The following is a 23,655-nucleotide window of genomic DNA, read 5'->3' as shown; positions in this document are numbered from 1 at the left end:
TTCAGACAAGGGGACCTTGCCATTTACATTAATGGATTGTGAAGAGAGAGGTTGTATCCTGTCTGGACAGCATGTCATCATCCTGACACCAGGAGCTTTCGGGGCGGTTCCAGAGGGGATGGAGAGATAAAGAAGCAAAGACACTTGAATAAATGTTTAAAGGACTCTCCAATAAAAAAGGATACTCTTCCTCAGAGGTCATGTAATGTTTACCAAACACTACTACTGATGTTGCCTAAACTGATTTAACTAATTGAGTAGCAAAGAAAAAAATATATAAAGATAAATTATACTTAGACTTAATTTCCATTTTTACTTTTACACTGGCCCGTTCTCAAGGTTTGTTCCTCCACACAAATATTCACAAAATGTCTTTTTTAAAATCACAACAGAAAATAGTGTTATGTTCTTTGGTTAATATATAAAACTAAGTTTGAGGACATAGGTTTATAGATCAAAAGTGCCACTTAATTCAAGTTTTAACTATGCCAATAAGATCTGAAGTGCCCTGCAGCAGCACACACAGAGTTTGGTGAAGGAAAAATAAAATAAAACATTATGGCCTACTAAAACAAATATCTTGAGTTTAAAAAGCAAAATATTTTACCACATGAGGAAAGGTGAGGTGTTGCTGAGATATACTGTGTATGACTTGCTTCTGAAGCAATTTCACACTTAGATATATAATAATAATTTTCACATGTTGTCACCATCTGTCAGGACCTAATGCAAGTTGGAAGGAAACAGCCACATACAATACAATCGTTGTTCTCATTTAATTGACATCCAGTGTGTGCAAGCATGTGCAAAAGCATGTAAAAGTGTGGGTGGTAACCTCTATTAGTCTACTGTGTGTCTACTTTGAAGTACCGGTACACACAAAACTGGTCATTTGAATAAATGCATACCATAAATTTACACTTACCATAAAGAGGATGCGGAAATTGGCCAGCTCTCCAAAGAAATCTTCTACGCTGATAGAATGGGGGTCAAAGGCAAAGTAGCTGCCAATGCTCTCGTAGAGCTTCTGCATGTTCTTGTGCATGGTGGACAGTTTTTCGTACTGCTCCCGAGAATGTTTGCTGAAGCCGTGAGAAGGATTGAGTCAAGGAAAAAGTTTGAAGACATGGCTCATATACACAGAACACATTCAATAGCTACATTAATCAGCGATGTACGCAAAATGCCACACATGCATGGTTATCTGTGAAAGGCTATCCCTTTCACTAGCTTTATAGAATTCAAAGGGCCCACCAATGTCAAGGTCAGCAGAACAAAAAAAATGAATAAAAGAAGGGTCAGAAACAATCCAATGTGCCATTAAAATAACCTCTTCATCTCACTTTGGAGTCAGTGGCATGGAGAGCTAATAGCTGCAGCCCTGGTGTAATGGAAAGGTGTTTTGTAGTCAGCAGCATGACACAGATGGTTGCTGGAAAAGCTGATTGCAGTCATTGTTCTATTGTTTTGCACAACAACAGTGGGGTCAGGTTGTTTTGAACCTCACGGCTCACGTCACACTGTGTAATTTACTGAACAGGCGGAGCACTTTTCTCCTGGTGAATGACTATTGACAGCCGGCATCAGTTAAGCATTATCGCAGCAGCCATTGACCTCATAGAGACTGCACTTGGGCAGTACAAGACTTGCACAGCCTGGATGGAAACAGAATTATGCAACACAGATATATTCACTCATCTGCAAACATCCATATGCATGCTTTGTTCATCATACAGTGTTTTCATGTCTTTGCCCATTCTGATAGTAAGTCAAATAGGTCAGTAAACTACACTGGCCAGATGGCCAAATGGGTTAAGTCACTCCCGAGGTTTGTGTAGCAATCTTTAGTAAACCAACAGAAGCTCAACTCGCCACGACAGACACAACAAATGAGACAAATGAGACGACTGTGTGACGCGGGTTCACCCTCGGCTTGTCGGACTATGTGGTGGCTTTATTACTTAGTGGTCGTGTGTTCTGTATCTTGGTGGTGGCATCTTCAGCCTTGATAGTCCCTAGTATATTGGGTTTGTTTTACTTCGGTTTTGGGACAATAGTCATGTTGTGTTTTGGTTTAGCAAACTATTGGAACCCATTTTATTGTGGCGATACATCGGCCCTTTTTGGCTGCTCTTAGTTTCTTTGTTTTGGATAAGCTTTTAGTTAGTTTTTCACTAAATCCCGCTAGGATGTGTTGGGCTAGTTTAGTTTGTTTTTTCTTTTGTTTTTGTTTTTGTTTTACATTGTCCATAGATTATTGGGACTGCTTTTTAGTTAGTTCTTTGTTTAATGCACCGGTCCTTTTGGTTTTTCCCTTCTGAATATTCTGAGTTTTGGTTCACCGGCTGAGATCTAAGTTAGCAGCATTATCTCCAGTTCTTTTGTTTGAGCAGTTCCTCTAACCCCAACACGAGCTGGTTACCTCCTTTGCAGGTTCTGTATGTTTCTGGTTTTTCCAATAAAACTGACTGCTTATCCACGTCTACCTGCCTCCCTCTCACACTTCTTTTGTTACACTCATCATACTCCTGTGCCAGGTTTTAACAAGGACACATGTAAACAAACCTTTATAGACAGATAGCCATTGGATTTAAACATAACTGAATCATATGGATTAAAAGGACATCTTGAAAAACTCATGTACATACTAAGACCTTTGGGACATTTGATGAGCACCAAACCTTAAATTATGAAATTTTGGGCAGCCAATTGGTCATATAATGTGCAACTGAGCTAATTCAGGCTGATATCCAACTCTACTGGAGTTATATCATGAACTTTACAGGGGCTGTTGCAAGTACTAGAAGTAAACATGTCACCATTAACCAGCAAGCTGACTTGAGCTGTGTAGCATTCTCTTATTTTCTTTCTTTTTTTATTTCCAATACTGATTTTGACATTGTCTACCAACTCTAGGAAGCAAACTTTAATGTAGCTTGCAGTTCTTTGTATAATGGGTGAAGTTACTGGCAATTAGTGCTCTTTTGCGATTGCCTTGGAAACATGCACACTGGTGGTACAGCATGTGGCCTGTGATTTCCAAGGCCAAACAGTTATCAAGATATTGTTCTTTTTGAATAATCTGGCATTATTATGTGCAGACCCCTGGTTTTCCACCATAGTTTTACTGCCATTTATTGTTTTTCTGTATTGACAATTTAGCTGTCATCTATAGTCAGGTCCCATGAGTGTTTCTGTAAGTGAGTAGGAGGAAGAAAAAAATGACTCAAACTGGTAGGCTGGATTAGCCTTCAAGATCGCAGTGGGGCAGTCTGTACACTGAACAGTGGATGGACTCATCCTTCTGTCTTTCCTCTCCTTGTTTCTATTGCTAGTCTACCTGGACCTTATTTACCTCCATTGCTTCTGTCAGAATCATGTTATCTCTTCTTTTATACACCTCCTTTGCTCTTCTTTTCTCTGTATAAACTCAAGGGCCCCAGTGGAAGGATATAAAAGAAAAACTTTACCAAAGTAACATATCTTTTCAACATTGAAACTCTTCAAAAAGCTGTGCTGTAGTGGATGTGTGTTTATTTGGTAAAGTCATAAAAATGATCCTTGCAAAGAAAAATGACTTTCTTAGGTCCAGTCTACCATGACCAGCCATATGGTGAGATGCCATATTAGATACACAGCCTTGGTATTATATCCAAACTTAATTGGCCATGATATAATATAGACTCCAAAGAATAAAACTGCTGTAAAATGTTAGAAATCTAATCTACAAATTGGAAAGGGTGTGAAGCAAATAAAACAATGTGTCAGTTCAGCAGCAAATGGCATGTTGACATATTTCAACAGCAGCATGGCCATGCTTTTTAACCATATTTACATACAATATTGATTCAGAAGTATTGACTGAGTCCGTTGTGCCTTTAAACTCAGGATATATTTAGCTTGCAACAACAGTTAAAATATACAGGCTGCTGTTTCTTGTGGCTCTATGCATGTTTTTTTTTTTCTCTACTTTGCTCTCCATCCTCTCTCCCTCACTGAAATACCCACGTATGCACTGTGGTAGATGTGTCCCGCTGGGGACTGGACTGAAGCTGGCTGGGCTTTTGCTCCTCACATTTCCACATCAAAGACATGTCATATTGATGGAACCTGACGCACACTATCCTGCAGCAACACAACCTGTATGGTAGATTCTGCATCCAGTATGCATACAGAAACAGAAAATGAAGAAAAGAAAAAAATATATATTACTCACAAACCTATATATCCAACTGGTACAGAGTCACACAAGTTACACTACCATTTTTTGACTGTCTCTCGTTCAGGTTGACTGTTAGACTTTTCTTCTCCTAGCATCTCAGCCATTTTAGCTTTTTTCCCTGTTCTCCTGTCTCAGTCAAACAACCTCTCATCACATTATAATTCTCTTTCTACATTACCACTTGATATTCTCTCCATTAAATTCTTGAACTCAAACAACAACTCCCTTCTTTCTCAGCTATCCAGAGTGAACTTTCCAAAGTATTCCGTCTGAGCTGTCTAGTAATCACGTCACTTGGGCTTAAAACTGAGCAGGAAAGACGCCATAGGTCTCTAGGTAAAACATCAGGGACTTTTTTGTTGCCTGGGGCTGAATGGCTCAATGATGGAAATGCTGATGCTACTAAGAAATCTGGGAAATGGCTTTCAGTATGTTATTTTATTGGTCAAATTAGACACTTGAAGTCCAAGTCAATGTAGAGCTTGCACGGAAAATGCTGTGAAATGTGTTTTATTGAATTGTTGAGTTGGTCTGTTACTAAATTTTTCATCACCTTTCTGTTCAGAATTTTTCTTTAGATCAGGTCTAAAATCATAAATTCACAACACAGTAAGACTGTGTTCATAAAGCGAGCAAACGCCCACCCTAACCCTGAAACCTAAATGTTGATAAACTACACCAAGGCTTGCTGGATGTATTGGTCTCAAACTAGGAAATAACTAGCCAACCGTTCATTGTGAAACGTGTCTTCTCTGGATGCCAGACTTTACTGAACTTGGGACATGAGAAAAAATGAGAGCAAGAAAAAGTGGAATTGATTTTGTGAAGAGCAAAGATGAAGTACAACATCAGCACAGACCTGGCAACACACCAGCAGAGCCTGCAGTGTGTTGTGGAAGTTCCAGGAAAGCACACCAACTGAGAACATAAGTATCAGAAGTAACTGGTAGGTAGACACTGTATAGATTCATTTTCTATAAAAGTGAAGCAGCAGGAATAACCATGATTCTTGCCCATTTATGCATCTGGTACGTTCTCAAAGTTTCTCTGGAGAAAGCTGGAATTATTAGACTCCTGCAGCTGCTGGACTAAGTCTCTTCCCTCACTCACACCACTCTGATGCATGTTGATGAATCCTGATAAGTTGGTAACTTAGTCCACAAATGGAAGGCGAGTAAAATATTTAGTAGCTACATTGTATATTTGGGAATTAACATCTAATAAGTTTACTTGAGTTAAAATGAGCTCCTTTGCAATGTTTTTCATTTAAACTGACACCATGGCACAACACCATGATTGATACGACATGCCCCCAGCATCTGAGAGTGGAGATCACTTTTCATTTTCCTGTATTTTTGAGACCTGATTTTAATTCATTATTGTTTTTAACAACAAATTTGTCTGTGATATGATAAACTCAGAGAATAGATTTATTTCAGCTTTAATTAGACTAAATTTGGCCATTCTCTCCTTAAGGTTCTGCATGACATCTGAATAAATGGTTTTAAAACTATTAAAATGAATTAAGCTAATACATGATCACAAGGTTGTGTAGCACAGCAGCACATCACTCATCACCGGCTTACACAACTCCAGCATCTGACATGGTTACAACAGTGCTGCTTTAGACAGTGTCGGTGTACAGCTCTGCTGCATTTCTCTTTAATTCTCTTTTGAAATCTCCAGTTTCCAAAACCTAGATTGTCCTTGTAAAAATCAAGATTTAGGTATTTGTCTTGCCCAGTGTCCCCATAACTATGTTTAATCAGTGACTGTTTATCAAGTGTTTGACAAGCCAGAATAAGTACATTTAACATTAGTAAGCTGCGATTCGGGACACTTGTTTATAACACTGCAAAGTGACATCAAAATTACATCCAAGTCAGATTTACTGCCTGTTCTTGTTGCCAGACTGTTCAACGTCACGCCAAATCTTGAAGAGGAATCAGCTTATGAGCCAAATCAAAGTAAAAATGGTTCTTACAATGGCCACCTATGAGGATGGAAATAAAGTACTAGGTTTGTTTACCTGTGTGCATGAGAGAGTTATTAAAGTGCAGCATAAAATCCAATGGTGGGGGCCCAAAAAGCTTCCTTAATAAATCTCCTGTAACCTAGTTCCATTAATGTTTATTTAATGCTTTTCCTATGTGCTTGCTGGTCTCTTCATCCAAGGCCCCACACTAAGCCTGCTTTTCTCCAAACCCCACTAGCCCTGCTCCCTTTATCCCCATACCTCCTGCCAGCAGCCCCTGTGGGCCAAATTACACCAAGGCTGCCCACTGACTGGACATAACCCATCATGTTGACAGAGAGAAAGGGATGAAGGGATGGAGGGCAGAGAGAGAGAGAGAAAGAGCACAGAATATTAGATGGAAAAAAACACATTATATATATCTCAAATCAATGAATAAATGCATTAGCTCTTATTCTGTATTAAATCTAAAACAGTGTATTTTATCTATTTATTTACCTAAAGATATTATTTCTGACATAACTACTGTTCTCCTTTTTAATATGTATCTTAAAAGAAAAGAAAAAATATGAGAGACTGAAAAGCATCAACGCTGCATTAGCACTATTTCGTTTTTGATTTTCAAACGTCAGGTAAACAGAAAGACTGGACGACAGTAAGTCAAATTTGGGATGTGACCCGGTGCTGAGGTAGGATGTGAGTGAGAGGAGGGGGACGAGGGGGCAAGGTGAATGCACTGGACATAACGTTTGTGTTGTGTCACTGTGCAACACCATAGTAATAGTCAGATGTACTGTTTGGTAATTTGTTAGAAAATTTTAACTCAATTTCAAGAAATTTCAATCATCTTGACACACTAGTCAATAAGTTTACAGACAAATCTATCAAACAGTTATGATTTGGACTGAATGCTAATGGTAGAAAGTAAAGTAATCACATTTACAACGTCAGCATACTAATGTTTGGCAGGTTCTTTAAGAATCATTTAGAGTAGTCTGAATTCAATAAAGATGCCTTGCCATGAATGTTTGAAACAAATTCTGGCCAATTTATCAAGTTGAATACATTAATCTTTATAAGCGAAAACTTGCTCTTTTGCCACCTCCTGGTTCTGATGAATTCAAAGTTAAGGGATCTAAAAAAGTTGCTAGAATTCAGCCTGTTGGAACACTGTGTCTCAATCAAATCAAGGAAAATTCCTAAATTATACTAAATATTTCACTTTGCACCAAACTGGTTGACAGACTGAATGACCAAGCAAGATTTCAGGATTGTGCAACAATAGATTACAAATAAAAAGAAAGTGCTCCAATACCATACCCCTAGGGCAAAAATAGTGGTTGAAGTGAAATATTGTCAATTTTCAGTTGATATCTTTACCATGTTTACCACTCGTTAAAACTATCCTCATTCTTCAGATATGAAAAGAGGGAGCCTGCATCTCAGCTCATATTAATCCAAAATGTAAACATGCTTGTTGATCAAAAGAATGCAAGAATTCAAGTTTGGCTCATTCTACTTTGTGACAATAATTAAATCCGTATCAAACTGAATGCTTCATTGAAAGAATGCTAACTGAAAACTGCTGGACTTTGCCCAAAGTCATCAAAACAACATGTTGGATGAAAATCAACAATGTGCCGCTGAAAAAAAGCTATCCTGTTCATCCATCTCTGTCACTGCACTGTCTCACTTGAACGCTGTAAAGTGTGGTTACAGTGCAGATTATTCAATGAAACGAATGTGATATTATTGGGAAGCAGTATGAAGTGTATAAAATCTCTACAGTTCTGTGAGGATTTGTTGTCTTATTGATGTTGAGGCCAAAGCTCTGTGCATCTGTTGCAGGGCTCCAGGCAGGTGAATTTTCTCTGAATCATAAGCCCAGGCTTCAAGCCAATCTTTTGTGGCTAAAAAACACAAGTTTGGACCAATAATTGTGCTATATTGATTGACTCTTCTTGGTAGTGCTTCTCTGATATAAATGGTTGAGGTTCATTCATGGTAGATGGTGATAGACATGTGGTGCATCCAATCACCTGGCAAGTTTTTTCAAGTTTTTTTTAAAAAGTGTGTATCCTTCAACTTAAAACAACTTCCCAGATGCGTCTGTGCAACAAACCGTCTGGCGTGATGGGTTAGTCTTGGTATTTGAAATTAATTTAGTGATTACTACCAAATGATGATCCTAATGATTATTTTGAATGTTGTGTAATAATCTATGTTAGATAACTACACAAAAACAAGAAAAAACAACAAAAAAAAAAACTCTGCACACATCTTTAAGTATTTTGAGGAATTAATTTTGCACACAACATAAGTCTATTAAGTTACAGTCACACTGACACAGATGCTATGACCTTTATCCGCAGTAGTCCTGTTTCATCTGACCTACAGCTTCTACCTCTCCTTTCTCTGGAAATTAAAAGCTGGATTTAATGTCAGTTTTACTGTCAATTTATTCTGCCCATCTGTCCTTGAAATATTTATACGTGTAGAGAGAAAAGCTGCTTCTAGTTAGGCATTCAAAGCTCTTCACTACTGCACCCAGCTGGTCCTATAACAACTCAATGAGGGGGAGACTGGTGGATGTAATGACTACATCTGATAATGGGAAAGAAAAAATAAAAATTAAAAATGAGAAGATTAGGTCCATGGGAATGACCTGTTGAATCATGGATAGGCTTTCCAAAAACCAGTCAGAACACAGGAATAACACTGAATAAAAAAAGCTGTTTGAATGATGTCAGTGACCGTGTGTGTGAACACAACAGAGTCTCACAAAGGTGATGAGAAGTACACACACTTTCATGCACAATTTTATCTCTGATAACCATTTGTGCTTGTTGCCATCCTTTCTTTCTCATCTCAAGTGATGTCTTACAACACCAATGCCCGGGGCCTGTGCTGCTCTGTGTATTTTTCACACAGAGGAAACATGACGATGCAAATCCTCTGTGTTTACAACATTCACACTTGTCAAATCGTAAAAGGTCAAGTCTCTCGTTTCCCCTGATCTAATCAGTAAACATCAGTCCCTATCTAACATTATCATAACCCGCGAGACGCCCCTTGAAGAGAACAGAAGATGAAATTCCATAAATATAAGTAAGCTTGTAAACAATACGCAACGTAACAGCCACTGAAAACCAAATGAAACCAACAGTATAGAATATAGTCAAGCATGTCTATTAATAACTAGTTTGGAAGGGAAATAAATAGATTTTTCTTCTAAGAATCCAATATATATAATTCTTAAAGAGGACTAAAGGGAGTGCAATTAATGTGTTCAGGAAATAAACACCATGTCTCCTTCTAATAACTGATGTTTAAACTGATTTAATGTACACTTTGAAAATACTGAAATAACAATAAGTACTCTTCGTCAACGCAGCTCCCAACCTTGCAGAAGATAAGTGCCGCTGATGCTACATCCTATTTTATTTACAAGCGCTCCACTTTCTGACTCTCTCGTCCTAGCTGTTGACAGTTAATAGCCATACCAACACACATCATTTACCTTATGTTACCTTTTCTTCGCAGTACCATTAATTTAAAAGACTTGCATTGCTTTATTATTGAGGGACTATATAGATACTTCTTTGTGTGAGGCGCGTGGTATTGACTTGTTTCCTTGCATTTACCATGTCTTTGTAGTTGTAGACAACAATGACAGTGATTAATAACAATTGTCAGTCTGTACTTATCGTTTATTGCTGTTTCTCTGCTTAGCTGTTTAAACTATCTTTATGTGGCTCTAACAAGCCTTTTTTTTCCAAATTTCTCACAAAGTTATGAGCTAGTGCTTTTATGTTATTTTAGCTACTATGGGTGTCTTATAGTCATACTAATCTCCATTGTAATAGTAATTTATTGAAATCCATCCATCCATCCATCCCTCTCCCCAGTGACATTCCAGTTCCTCCTGGGACATTCCAAGTGTTCCCAGGTTTCATCCTAGTTGGGTATACCTAAAAACCCTCGAAAGGGAAGTAAACTGAAGGCGTCATAATCTGATTGCTGAGTGCCCTCTGATGACTCTTTTTGATGGGTTGGAGAAGCAGGTTTACTACCAGCTTTCCCCAGATTAAACCCCAACTCCGAGAGACACTCATCTCATCCTCTTGAATTAGCAATCTCATTCCTGTGATTACTACCTAAATCTCGTACCCATAGGTGAGGTTTGGAACAACGATAGACCAAGAAAACTTTGCCTTTCGATTCAGCTTCCTACGTACTGATGCAGCACCCTTAATAACAATGATGAATAACCAATCCTGTCTATCTCTCGTCCATGAAAAAGATCCCAAGATCTTAAACTCCTTGGCTGCATTAGGAATTGCATCCCTGACCTTAAGAGCATGATTCATTTTGATGTTGACACTTATCACTCAAATACATGCATTCTTGTGATATTTTTGGCTTGAAGCCAATAAACTTTAACAAATAAAATTTTATTTGTATATTCTATTCTATTTTAATTTAATTGAATTTAACTGAATTTAATTTAATTTAATACATTTTTTGAGCATTTACATACCTTACCACAATAATAATATTACATAAAGGTTGATACTGTTAAACATAAATGTGTTTGCTTGTATTTTCTCCAGATTAAATCTTCTGTATGTCATCTCAAACATAAACTTTCAAAAAGACACCACAGGGGGCCACTTAATGTCCACCTTCGCAACAAATTCAAACCAAATAAACTTCATGTTAGGCTGTCTTTGACGTGTGCTTTCAGACTGCAGAGTAATGTTTTAAATTTGAGTGAAATCTCTGGTCTTCTAGCTACTAAAATATTCCAACCTCTTATGTACTGAAACAAAATACAAACTATTACTGTATATGATATTAATGTGCTAATTCTTTTTATGTCTTGTAAATACTGTAACTCAGGCATCAAACTGTCTTTTAGGTTATAACATGGGAACAGCAGTAAAGATCATTTACTGTATTTACAATATATAATTTTACAATTCAGGACTAAGATTGATTTATTCAAGTCAGTTGAAAAAATAATGAAAAAACAAGATATCTGTCATGTTTCATTCTATTGGGGGGCACCTATGTATTTTGCATCTTTTAAACACTCAAAATATAAATTAATAGCTATTTTACTTGTTTATTTAAATGATAAAAATCTACTTTTTAATCAAAACTAAGGGTACCAACACTATCAGCCTATGTTCGCTGATAACTAAAGTCTATTCTGTATCTCAGAACACAATTGTTTAAAACTGCGATAAGATTATTTTATTTTGCTTGTAGATAAAGAAAGGATTGTAGCTGGGTGATAAAAGACATGCTGCCAAAGAAAGAAGAAAAGAAAAGGGAGAGAGCACATTGATCAGATTCCTTCAGTCAGACATTGGCCCGGCAGCTAGTGTGACAGAGTACAGCTTCATTCAATATCCTTATAATTACCACAGCACAAACCCATTCACCAGGTCGCCCTGTTTGGCCCCAGTTCATTGTGTGTGTGTTTGTGCCTGTATGAGCGTGTGCATGCAGCAGGAGAAAAAAAGAGGGTTAAATTTTGATTCCTTAAGCCAGTAATTTCCATTATATGACAGTTTAAAGCACATTTCTTTGTTCAGAACACTGTCAACATAATGACGTTTACTGAGTATAGAGGGAAGTAAAAACAAGATTCCACTCAAGAGCATCACAGTAAACATGCTTAGGCAGCGACGTTGTAACCCCGCTGACATGAGATCAAAAACAGTAATGTGGTCGTCACACCTAAAACTAGTATAGACTACTAATTGGTTTGAACTTTGGTTTCACTGACAAATGAATTTCTAACAGCTACATAAGAACTCTTTTCTTCATCCAGCTGCCTCAGAACCTCATGGAAAGGTCTCAGCAATAGCAAAACTTTTTTGCCTATGTTTTTTAAAGGGCAAGACACTGGTTAATGAAATATTTCTTCAATCATTATGTATATATAAAAAAAAAAAATAAAAAAAAAACATTGTTGGTCCAGTTACAACCAGACTTGTAAAATGCACATAAAGATGTTATTTCAATTATTATGAAATTATTATTATTATCAATTATGAAACTAAAGCTATCAAAATTGGATTAATGCATCAAGATAATGCAGTTGGGGATCAGGTAACTTGTGCGTAAATAAATGCTCAAATAGAGTCAAATGGGAATGTGTCTGTCTGGCACTTAAAAAAGAAGAAAAAGAACCAACATTTCTCTTCTCTGTCAAAACCCTGCAAATGGTCAGAAAATTGTGATTTTTGGACGGGAAACTGCTCGTATATATATATATATATATATATATATATTATTTTTTTAAGACCCCCGATTTAGTGTTTGTAAAACAAAATTAGCTTGTTTTCTTCATATAGCAGTAGTCCTTCTTTTAAAGGAAAACACCATGTTGGCGTAACACTGCGATTAATCACAACATTTCATGTGATTAATCGCAATTACAATTTTTAATCATTGCTCAGCACTATTTATGATTAAATGGATGGCATCTGTTTTATTTTTATATTTTCCCCAGATTCTGTGTTTACTATGTATGCCCTTTTTGTCCAGGGGAGGGGGGTTTCACAGTTCAATATCTTCTTTGTAAAGATATAATTTTGGCCCTAGAGGTATTTATAACAGTTGATGTATAACAACAGGGATCAGAGACAGGGGTTGTGACCTGCAGCAAAAGGCTCTAGGCCGGGATTAGAACCTGCACCAACTGCATGGAGGAGATAAGGTCTCTGTATATAACCAACTGCTTGACCAGTTTTTTTTTTTAAAATGATGACTTTTATTTTCAACAAATTGCAATCCCTCCACAGAGTAGTTTTGTTAACTCTGACTGATATTTATTTTTTTCACAAATCTTCTCCAAGACATCCTCCAGCTGCAGCTCAAACACTAGAGGTAGGTGAGTTTGATTTTCTCCCTATTTGTAATTTTTTTTTTTTTTTTTTTTTTGGACAGCTATGGTGTTTCTGTTGATCTCTTAGCCTTTGCTGACTTGGGGGAGATGTTAAATCCTGCAGGTGATCATCATTTGTCACACCATCATGTGACAAAATCACCTCTTGAATAACTTGAAGACAGTCATGCAAAAATACAATGACCTGCCAGCAAACTGAGGAAGTAAACTGAACAGATGCATAAAAGAGAATGAAAGTAGCTGAAGAGACCCACAAAAGTGGGGTTGAAACTGAAACTGAATTCTGATTCTCCCCTAAGTGTCAAGTAGTTGACAAAAAGGCTCCACTAAGCGGACAATATTTTTTTTTATTCCATATGGCCCTGCTGTGATGGTCTAATTACAAGACAAAGTTAGGCAAGTTTGACTGTACTAACTGAAAAAAAGAAAAAAAAAAGCTTTAGTTTGGATAGTACAGTGCAGGTGATCTTAATGGTTAACAAATACAAAAAGAAAATGTGGAAAGCACAATTTTATATATTACTGTGTGACTGGCATGCAAATTGCACACAGATAAATGGCAACACAATGAAAAAAAGTCATACAATCAGTGCAGAGCCTAAAAAAAACTGGGTTTCCTTTAAATACAAAAGGACAACCCTATCCTTTATTAGATTACAGTCATACATGAGTGGAAGAAGTAGCTGTCAAAGACAGGGAGAGAGAGACGCTCAGACTGGGGAGAAAGGAATAATGGCTCCGTCTCTACTGGCAACACAGAGGCACAGAGACTATTTTTAGCAAATTAATTTAAGGCTCTAAATAATTAACTGATAATTATCTGGCAATCAAGAGTAAGATAAAATGATATTCCAAAGAGATTTTTGTCATGTGGCTCAGAGGCAGACAGAGAAGCTTTATGTGAGTTGCCAGTCAGAAAAAGTGCCAGTGTTACAATGCAGATAGAGAATATAATTGACAAGGAATAGAGTACAATGTGCTCACAAGAATGCAAGTGGACTTGCCAAAGTGACAGAATACTGGCACTTCAAATGCATTTGTCTGGTGAATAATGGATGTGTGCACCAGCCTTCTCTAACACATTATTCACGTTTATCCATAAAAAATATGAATTAATCCTTTAGGCACCAGAGTGTTTCAATTTTTAAGGCATATTGAAAATGAGAAAAAATGTTGAATAGGAACTGGAGTTTATGATGGCATTAAAATAATCATCTAATTTCATATTGCAGTTCAATTTCTCTTCCTCCATGTCTGGTCATGCTGCAGCGATGCGTCTGATGTAAACAGGAGAGAGCGGGTTTATTAAAATGAAGAGAAGTTTGTTGTCTGGCTCTTAAGAAAGAAAAAAAACATTTCTTTTTGTCCGTCAAAACCCATGCAAATGGGTAGAAAATTGTGATTTTTGGATGGGAAACTGCTTCAAAAAGACAATGAAAGACACATATATATATATTCATTCTTTCTATCTCTGTACCGCTTGGTCCATTACGAGTTGCATGTAAGCTGGAGCCTATCCCAGCATTAACAGGTGAGAGGCAGGGTACACCCTGGACAGGTCACCAGTCCATCGCAGGGCCAACACATAGGGGACGAACAACCATTCACACTTGCACTCACTCCTAGGGAGAATTTAGAGTAATCAATTAACCTAACATGCATGTCTTTGGACGGTGGGAGGAAGCCGGAGTACCCGGAGAGAACCCACGCATACACGGGGAGAACATGCAAACTCCACACAGAAAGACCACCGCCCTCAAGGTTCGAACCTCCCCCCAGCCGAGATTCAAACCAGCGGCCTTCTTGCTGTGAGGCTGCGGTGCTAACCACCACAACACTGTGCAGCCACATATATATATATCTATCTATCTATCTATCTATCTATATATATATATATATATATATTTTTTTTTTTTTTTTTTTTGCTCATTGCGGTTTTGTCCTTGTGGATATAAGTTTTCAGGCAAGACAGCAAAGGTAAGCCAATTTATGACTGTTTTACAAATGTGATGCAAAAATTGGGTCTTCTTTTGCCTCTGGTTCGGTGAATCTTGGTCATAGCGACATAAACTGACAGTTTTGGAATCTCTAAGAAGTGTGCTTTCAGCAGAGGTGTTATTAGTCCGTGTTCATGCCGCTGGGTGGTTAGAGGGAGCCAATATTTCTGTTTACATATTCTTTCGAACTTTGTGTACCTGGTCTTTTAGTGGTTTGTTGTCTTAACTGTGTTTGGTGGTCATAGAAATGGTTTTATTTCTCAAATACACATACCCATCATCTTCAATATTTATAGCTCTATTAGGACCAATGCTGCTCCCACAGATGTTTCAGTGCTACATTTTCCACCCTGACTGCCTCAACCACATGCAGAAACTCTCCTATTTATCGGAATTCAGCCTCCCCAACCTCGGTTAGGTAAAGCCTCAGAGTTGTCATTTCCCAGATGTGTTGCTTCAGGTACATTAGTATTATGGACATCTGGGTTATGATTCGCAACATAAGCATCACTTTTGTTGTTAGATGACCAATCGCCATCATCAGTTGGAAAATATTACCCTAGAAACTACAGATGGCTAATAACTGACAAATTACTTCATTAATAGTGAAAAAGCGTTTTGATACGCTGCATGTTTTCTCTGTAATCCACTCTTTATCACCAACTATGAGCGCTTCCATATCATCTCTGTATGATGTCTTTCAAATGTGATACAGTACAGATTTTACCTTGTTATAATAACACAATGTTTTTACAGCTGGAGCACAGTAACCTAAAAGTTTTGCAGTTTAATCAAGTCTATTTTTGAGTCTAAAGAAGGTTATCTGAACATGACCCTGACAATATTAAGAGAAAGTTAAGAAAGAAGGCAGATCACTGACTAAAAGTTGACAAACTGCCTCTGGCTCAATGTGTGTGCCCTTCAATTATTAAAAAAATACAAGTAACTTCATTGCCTACAACATCCTTCTCTTTCTTTCTTTATCCCTCAAACTCTCTCATATTTCACCTCTGCTATGGCCAGCCCATCACTTCCTCTGTCCTCCCACTATTGAGCTGTATTTAAAATGAAGATTGTGATAGGCTCCATTGGCATAGGACAGACTGTCAAACAAAGTATGCGGATCTGTCAGTCCATCTTTCGCTCGGTCACAAGGAATTTCCAAGACAATTTTTCTTCTCGTCCCTTTTATCATGTGTATATAGTTGCAAAACATTGCGGACGGGTGTAGGAAGGAAAATAAAATGGCAAGGTGGGAGATTATGTAACTGATCGCTGCCCACCTGACAAAGAGTAGCAGGATGTTTATGGAAATCTAACAACCATCTCTTGAGGTCACTTTTATTTATTTATTTATTTATTTTTTAAATAAAAGAGAACATAATAGTCATGCACTTGAGCGTGTGGCAGCATATGTTTCCATACTGTCTTTTTAGGGTTCTGGAATTACAAAGAGGGTGCAATTAGTTTGACGGTGTGATGTGTTTTGGTGAGAGCTAAGGCTGACAGGCCTACCTAGCCTCCCCACTGTGCAACCTTTTAGAAAATCAATGCCACCACTAAACACAGCTCTCTCCTGTGGAGCTGGGCCCTGTTACAGCCTCCTTCCTCTTCCAGTGATGGGAGGAAAACACAGAGAAACAGATAAATTAGAGTCTCCCCAGCTGCCCTCCCTCATTTTGTAGTCCGTCTGCTATTGTAAAGTAACAACAGTACTGGCTGATATTCTCAAAAAAATATTAGAGAAGAAATTTTGCCTTTGAAACAAGAATGCCGGGATTTAAACCCTTCTTTCTGTAGCCAATTATATGTTCTTTTCCCTGCAGAATCATTGCGCTACCTGTAAGTAAATCATTGTTATCGACATGAATGGGTGTAGAAGATGGGTGACATAACTTAACCGGTTTGGAGGCTTGTACACATCCAAGAATAAGATCTTAGAAGTGACTGGATGGAGAAAGACAGCATTTGTTCACATTATTTCTTCTGAGATACATAAACTGTCCTCTGTGGAAAATACTGCAAGAACAAAAATTAAATATGAGTTTAGAAAAGGAACAAAAGCATTATTTTCTAGTCTTTTTAAGTCACGTCTCTGGGAGGGAGCTTTCATGGACACTTCTCTGAGCACAGAGTGGCACCAGCATTGGGAACTGGTTAACAGTTACAGTACAGGTGAATAGCCTGAATACTGCAATTGAAAATATAAAATATATTCACACTGCTTTATACAGTATTTTAAAATACTTAAGATAAAAATCTATCATTTTCACTGTAACTATACAGGTAATATTAATGCAAATTTTATATATGAGTGTATTCTTGGAACTATTGCTGCTATGAGCCAGGACACTCCTGGATAAGAGCAGCACTACAGTATGTACAGTACACTGGCTGTGTGACCTGCTACAACAGCTACACAGCAGCATCACTGCAGTTATTTGGCAGTCTGTTTTTTTCTAATTTGCATCTGATTGCATGCACACAGAGGCAAACTCCTCTTAATGGGTAGCATCATCCACTGCAGGTGGCAGGGAAGAAAACGTGAGTTGAGGGCATAGAAATTATCAGCCTCCTCAAACGATCACTTGTTATTGGCTGATTGCTTTTTTGAAGACATTCATTAGTGCTCTGATATATTTTCAATGGCTTGATCTTTCTCTGTTAACATTAACAGCACCATTCTGCAGTGTGAGCACATTACTCCCAGTTATTGGACTTATTAGCATATTAGGACTGTCACTGGAATTGATATGCAACAACACTATCTCCTCAAAATAAATTTCTGTTATACAATCCTGCATTTACATCTACTATCTTCCCATCACTTCTGCAATGTGTCTGAGTCTGTCAAATTGTAGGTGGTTTAAGCAAGACTCAATGCAGCCCACTTCATCAAAGTGGGCAGCGGTGGGTTGTGGGTAGCTGGTGGTACTGAGTAGAACAATCTATATCAGTCATTAAAATGCAAATGTGTTTACCAAGTCCAGCTTTGATGCTGCAATAATAACAAGCAGTGTGGAACAATCATGAATCAAACTTGTGTAGCGACCTATTGAATACACGCCAACACCGTGCAATGAAACAAGAGCATAAATAAGCAGTTTGGACCATTAATGCAGAATCCCGTCTTTATCTGGGAATGTAAAACAGAATTAAACAATGCAAGATGAAGCTGGCACTGCTCCACAGCTACTTTTCAAAGGAAAGCTAGATTCTGAGCTCAAAATGAAAGACTGTAGCAAGTGAGACAGATAGGAGAGGCTATTGTGTTTTAGTAAATAAACAGGGATGGAACCACACCTGCTCATGGATTGTAATCCAGTGCAGCTGAACAGACTCCTAAGCATGTCTTGCTGACTGTGTCATGGTAGGTATAAAGAAGACAACACATCAGCTTTCTTATATCAGATAGTCGGTATGAATTTAAGGCCCCACTCTTGTCCTGCTATTTTTGGTTTCTGAACTCAAAAACATAACCCTTCTCGTTTGTTGTTTGCTGAATGGTGGCCTGTCCATCCATTCATCCATTTTTATACCCACTTATTCCACCACAGGGGGGACTGGAGCCTATCCATGCAACTACCAGGCAAAAGGCAGGGTGCGATTTGGTACCTTGACTTACGTCATACAGGGTCAACCCAGAGACAAACAACCGAGTGGTTTAAGGCGTTTGTTTAAAGAGTAAGTTTTGCACCTCTGACTTTTTATTTTATAGCCTTACATGTAATGTTGTTGAAAATTATTTTGTAATGTTCAAAAAGAATAAAAGGAATCTGAGAAAGAAAAGAAAGACATTTAAAAATCAATTTCTTGTAAATATCCAACTAGGTATGTCATTCATAATTCCTTTTGCAAGGAAAGCTGTGTCTTTTAACTTTATTTTTTATTTATCATATTATTTTTTAAATATCTTAATTAATCTGTGACACTTCACTTCCACTATGGCAATTGCGAAGTTGATGTCATGATGTGTTACATTTTGAGAAATGGGTTTTGTTTGGGCACCATGTTGTAAGAATCCTGCTGGCAGAGTCTTTACTGGCAAAGACACTAACATCACTTTTATGAAATGCTGTCAGACTAACCTCTGAAAATAAATCTGACTCCATTTCTACATAATAAAAAATAAACATGTTTACAGGTCTATTTAAAAAAGAGGTTTAAAAAGTTCAAACTATGACATGGACTATGATGACATGAAATAGACAGACAGCTGAACCCACTTCAAAGTGTTGTATTTTGTTAGCTTTATTATACGGGCAAAGATAATGCTGGATTTGCAGGGATCTGGATTTTGGCACAAATTTTTAATGGCATATCTGAGACACAGTCGCTACAAAATTGCAAGCTTCCTTGGATTTGCACATTTCTAACTCATTCAAAAAGCATTACCTCAGTCCAAAAAATAGTTTGGAATGCGCTATAATCCCATTAGAGAGAGTTTATTGGGGTCAGTAATCCAGTCCAGCATATGGATCTATGCTGTTTATCTTGTTTATTGGCAATGCCATTTAAATTCTTTTGGTGAAGCAAATTTTCTATCATTTCCCATCTCCCTTTCACCACTAAATTTAGTAATTTAGACCAGAATTTTAACCAAGCTAAGGTACAGTATATGTTGACCCGGCAGCAATGGCACGCTCATTCTGAAATGCAACCCAGCGTTATCTAACTTCACATTCTTCACAAACTGGTGATCTTTACACTGGTGTATATGTCAATTGAGAACCCTCATCTAAAAAATAAATAAATAAAGACAGAACAAAAAAAAAAAGAGAGAGAGAGAGAGAAAGAAAGAAAAAAAATAAACAAATAACAAAACAATGAGAACAAAAATGATAAAGAAAGAAACCTTTAGTACCTGCTTCTAAACAACACCAATTACAGAATCTGGAGTTAGATAAGAAAACAGACATCAAAGGAACAAAAGGATCTAAAGCTAAAACAAATATTCATACAAAATCATCTCTCCTAAAAAAAAAAAGTGAATGGTGATGTAGGTATCTGTTATAATGTGTTTTATAATATGTATAACATGTGGTTTGGCATAGGTTGAGTAAGCTCTAACTTACCTTGGCATTACAAAAAAATCAAATTGTCTTGGCTTAGCTTAAAGTCACATTTAAATCAGATGAGCCAATATAAAATTGCAAGAATTATGAGATGGCTTTTGCTTTATTGTCAACAAGTAGGAAGGACAATATCATAAGTAATCACCCAAAACTGATGGGGGATCTCTCCCTTTCTCATCGTGAGGGAAAATAAAAGGCTTCAAAAATTGAATGTACGCCCTGTGAATGCATATGGCAACATAAAGCCACTCGGGACTGCTGAAAATATACTCATTCATACAATCTCTTGGAACCCGAAAAAGTTATAAACCCTCTTTAGAGCTCAGTTAATCTGAGTGCAAGGGATAGACAGAAGAAAGGAAATGGATGGGTAAAGGAGACTGAGGAGGAAAATGGGAGGGGGGGGGGGGGGGGGGGGGGGTTCCTTTTGCAAATCATCTCATCTCTGTGAAAGCAGGCAGAACAATAGAGATGAGCATTACAACTAATCTCCAATCCGTACCTTGAAAAGACAGACTTTCATTCGTCACTAACAAGCTCACTCTTGTGATCTCTGTGAATGACAAAAGTGCTCAATGGACAGATTAGAGTGTATTTACTGTCTTACAGTATCGTAGCAAAGCATTTACTTCTACTCTGTTTGAAGAAAACGTTATTCGAGTTATGAGGTTACTGATTTTAAAAAGATATTTGAAAGCAAACAAAAGGAAAAAAATCTTATATTCAGTCATGGCATCAGTAGGCTGTGAAATTAAAACTAATCTCTGACAGGATTATTATCTCTGATCGTTCTGGCATCAGGGAGAGAACTTGATACTGCTTTGATTCAGATCAAATCTAATAAGCTTAAAGGTAAGTATAAGGCTTAGTATTCATTTGTGGATACAAAATGCCCATTCTGTACATAGTTCACTTGTAATATGATAAGGAGATATTGTTAAGGGATTAGATTATCTCCCAGGAGATCTATTAGTGGATAAGTCTTTTTTACTTTCTCATGAACCATTATCTTCATGGTTACAATCTTATCTGCACATGCTCTAACTCAACTACCAACACAATGGACTTATATGTGCTCTCAGAATCCAAAGTGGTTGTTACCGAAACCTCATGCCTAAGGCTCTGTTCACATTGCAACTCAATTCCAATTTTTTTGCCGATATGTGAGTCACATCAGATTTTTTTATAGACAGTCGGAACGTTGAATCCAATTTTTTAAAATCCGACCATGGTCACTTTCATATGTGGTCCTAAGCCCCATTTCCACCAACAGGTGTGGGTCGGGGCAGGTCAGGACACATTTTTTTTGTTTCCACACGCCAAAACTAGGCAGAATACCCTATCCAACCTGACCCGTCCTATTTTGTTGGGGTACCAATCTAACCGACCTGACCCAAAAGGGTAGAGTTTGATACACTGAAATCCGTTGATTGTTTGAGAAAAATAAGGCACTTCACGTGTCACCTGGCATAAAAGTAAAGCAGGTATGGTTCCTTGTTTAGAGCAACATATTTTCTTTTTTTCTTTTCTTTTTTATTAAATCTCTGTTTAAAATGGCACTTTGAAGCACAGCCAAGATGAAAGAATGCAAACTGTTGGATTATCGCCATTTTCCTCTTTAGTTTGAGTGGTATTTAGGTTCTACTTTAAGGAAGGTTCTGCGCTGCGATAGGGTCATGCTATAACGTAGCTGAGGCATATTGCTATCCGACTGATACCCCGCCTCTCAAGTAAGGTTATGGTTGGCTGTGGAAACGCAACAAGATCAAAGTTTACGAACCATATCTGCACCCTAATGGCCCATTTATGCATGACGTAGAAGACAGATACGCAGGCGGACTTGCATTGGTTACCCGGGAAATTTGGTCCATTTTCAGGGAGCTTAGCTATCCGTTGCTTGATGAAGAAGACGGGGCAATGCTGAACAGAATAGCCGACATGCGACCAGCGAAAAAACAAATATAAAAAAGAAGATCAGGAAGAAAACAAAAAAGCAGAAGAAAAATGAATGAGGACAATGACTATAGAAATTGCACAGTTTTGAAGAAAAGATATGTAAGTGTTTAGGGCATGTTGGATGGTTGAAAACAATTTCATACCAGTCCATTACCGCAGCCATACAGTGTCTGAAACTGACATCGGCTTGTATGAATGAATTCTGAAATTAGTGCTGCTCACTAGAGGAGGAATTGACTTAACAAGTATGGCGACACAAGAGATGCATGGAAGTATGAGGACAGCAACGTATCATAAAACAGACGTAGCTTTTTAGATACGTAAGGGAGCATAAATGGGTCTTAACTGGCCCGTCCTGACCCGCACCCGTTTTTGGTAACAAGGCTCTAGATGGGATTTGTATCCGATCTGTGTAGAAACTACCTCAGTCTGAACAGTCATGTCGGATTTCATCCAACTCAAATGTCACAGAAGTCAGGCATACAACACTGGTTTCACTGTAATTACTGTGTTGTTGTTCTTTCCTTTTTTATTGTAAATAAAAACAACAATAAAACAACACTATCACTAAATATATGAACAAATTAAGCAAAAAAAAAATAAAATGCAATGAAGAGAGGGATGGGGTGTATTTACAATTAGAGTGTGCTAACATGCGGGTTGAGTGGTGTTCTCCTACTATCACCGTGTTGGGTCCAGATTTTACTGGAAGATATCCATGAGTCGGGTTTTGTAATAATCCTAACGGGTCGGGCGGGTACGGATTAGTAAAATTGGACCCGTTCAGGACTCTGCACAGACGAACTCGGCTGCATTGTCTGTACAAGCCTCTGTACAAAAGTAGGAGCCACTGCCCCACAAAAAGCCATTGTTAACATTTGTGCTCTCCTTTTTCTCATTCTCCTTCTTTCATTTATCCAGTGGATATAATTTCATCAGTTCAGAGTAGGCAAGTACTTCCAAATTGATTAACAGACATGAAGCATCCATTACAACCGTAAATACTACATGACGTGCTGTCCTCTGTGCATGCGTGTCACTTTAGGGCCACATACCATTCACACTTCAGTGTGATGAAGGTCAAATTAAAATGATAATGTGAACGACCACGCAAAAAAATTGGATTTCATTAAAAAAATTAGATTTGAGCATTAAGACCTGCTGTGTGAATGTAGCCTAAGGCAAACACACCTTCAAGACAGAGCAATGAGAACCAAATATGAACTACCAAATGGGTGGTTATTATTGAGTATCAGTGAAAAATATAGTGCAGTAGCGAAGCTGTTGTGTCTCAACATGGGTCTCTGAGGCTTTGCAGGGCATACCTGAGCCCTGTGGGCTGATACCCAGAAAGGTAAGGGACACATACTGAATTAGTTGTACATCCCCCAGTAAAGGCTAAAGTGACATGAAAAAGCACATGAGCTGATCTTCATTGAAAGCACAATTTCAGTCAAACTTGGTAGAGAGCTTTTTTGGTTGCAGAGACTAAAATAGCGTTATGGAAA

General features: G+C 37.8%; 1 protein-coding gene across 6 annotated transcripts in view; it reads right to left on the bottom strand.

Annotated features, from left to right (window-relative positions):
• diaph2 (diaphanous-related formin 2) overlaps positions 1-23,655 on the bottom strand; it is a 367,693-nt gene that overhangs the window by 67,114 nt on the left and 276,924 nt on the right. For all 6 annotated transcript variants that reach the window (XM_041989577.1, XM_041989581.1, XM_041989580.1 and 3 more), the window contains one exon: positions 926-1,090. In XM_041989577.1, the coding sequence (XP_041845511.1) occupies positions 926-1,090 (165 nt within the window). The remainder of the gene's footprint in view (positions 1-925; positions 1,091-23,655) is intronic.

The sequence above is a fragment of the Melanotaenia boesemani genome, chromosome 7, assembly GCF_017639745.1.
Source record: "Melanotaenia boesemani isolate fMelBoe1 chromosome 7, fMelBoe1.pri, whole genome shotgun sequence".
In the NCBI taxonomy this organism is placed as follows: domain Eukaryota; kingdom Metazoa; phylum Chordata; class Actinopteri; order Atheriniformes; family Melanotaeniidae; genus Melanotaenia; species Melanotaenia boesemani.
This window is presented reverse-complemented; position numbering and strand designations above follow the sequence as displayed.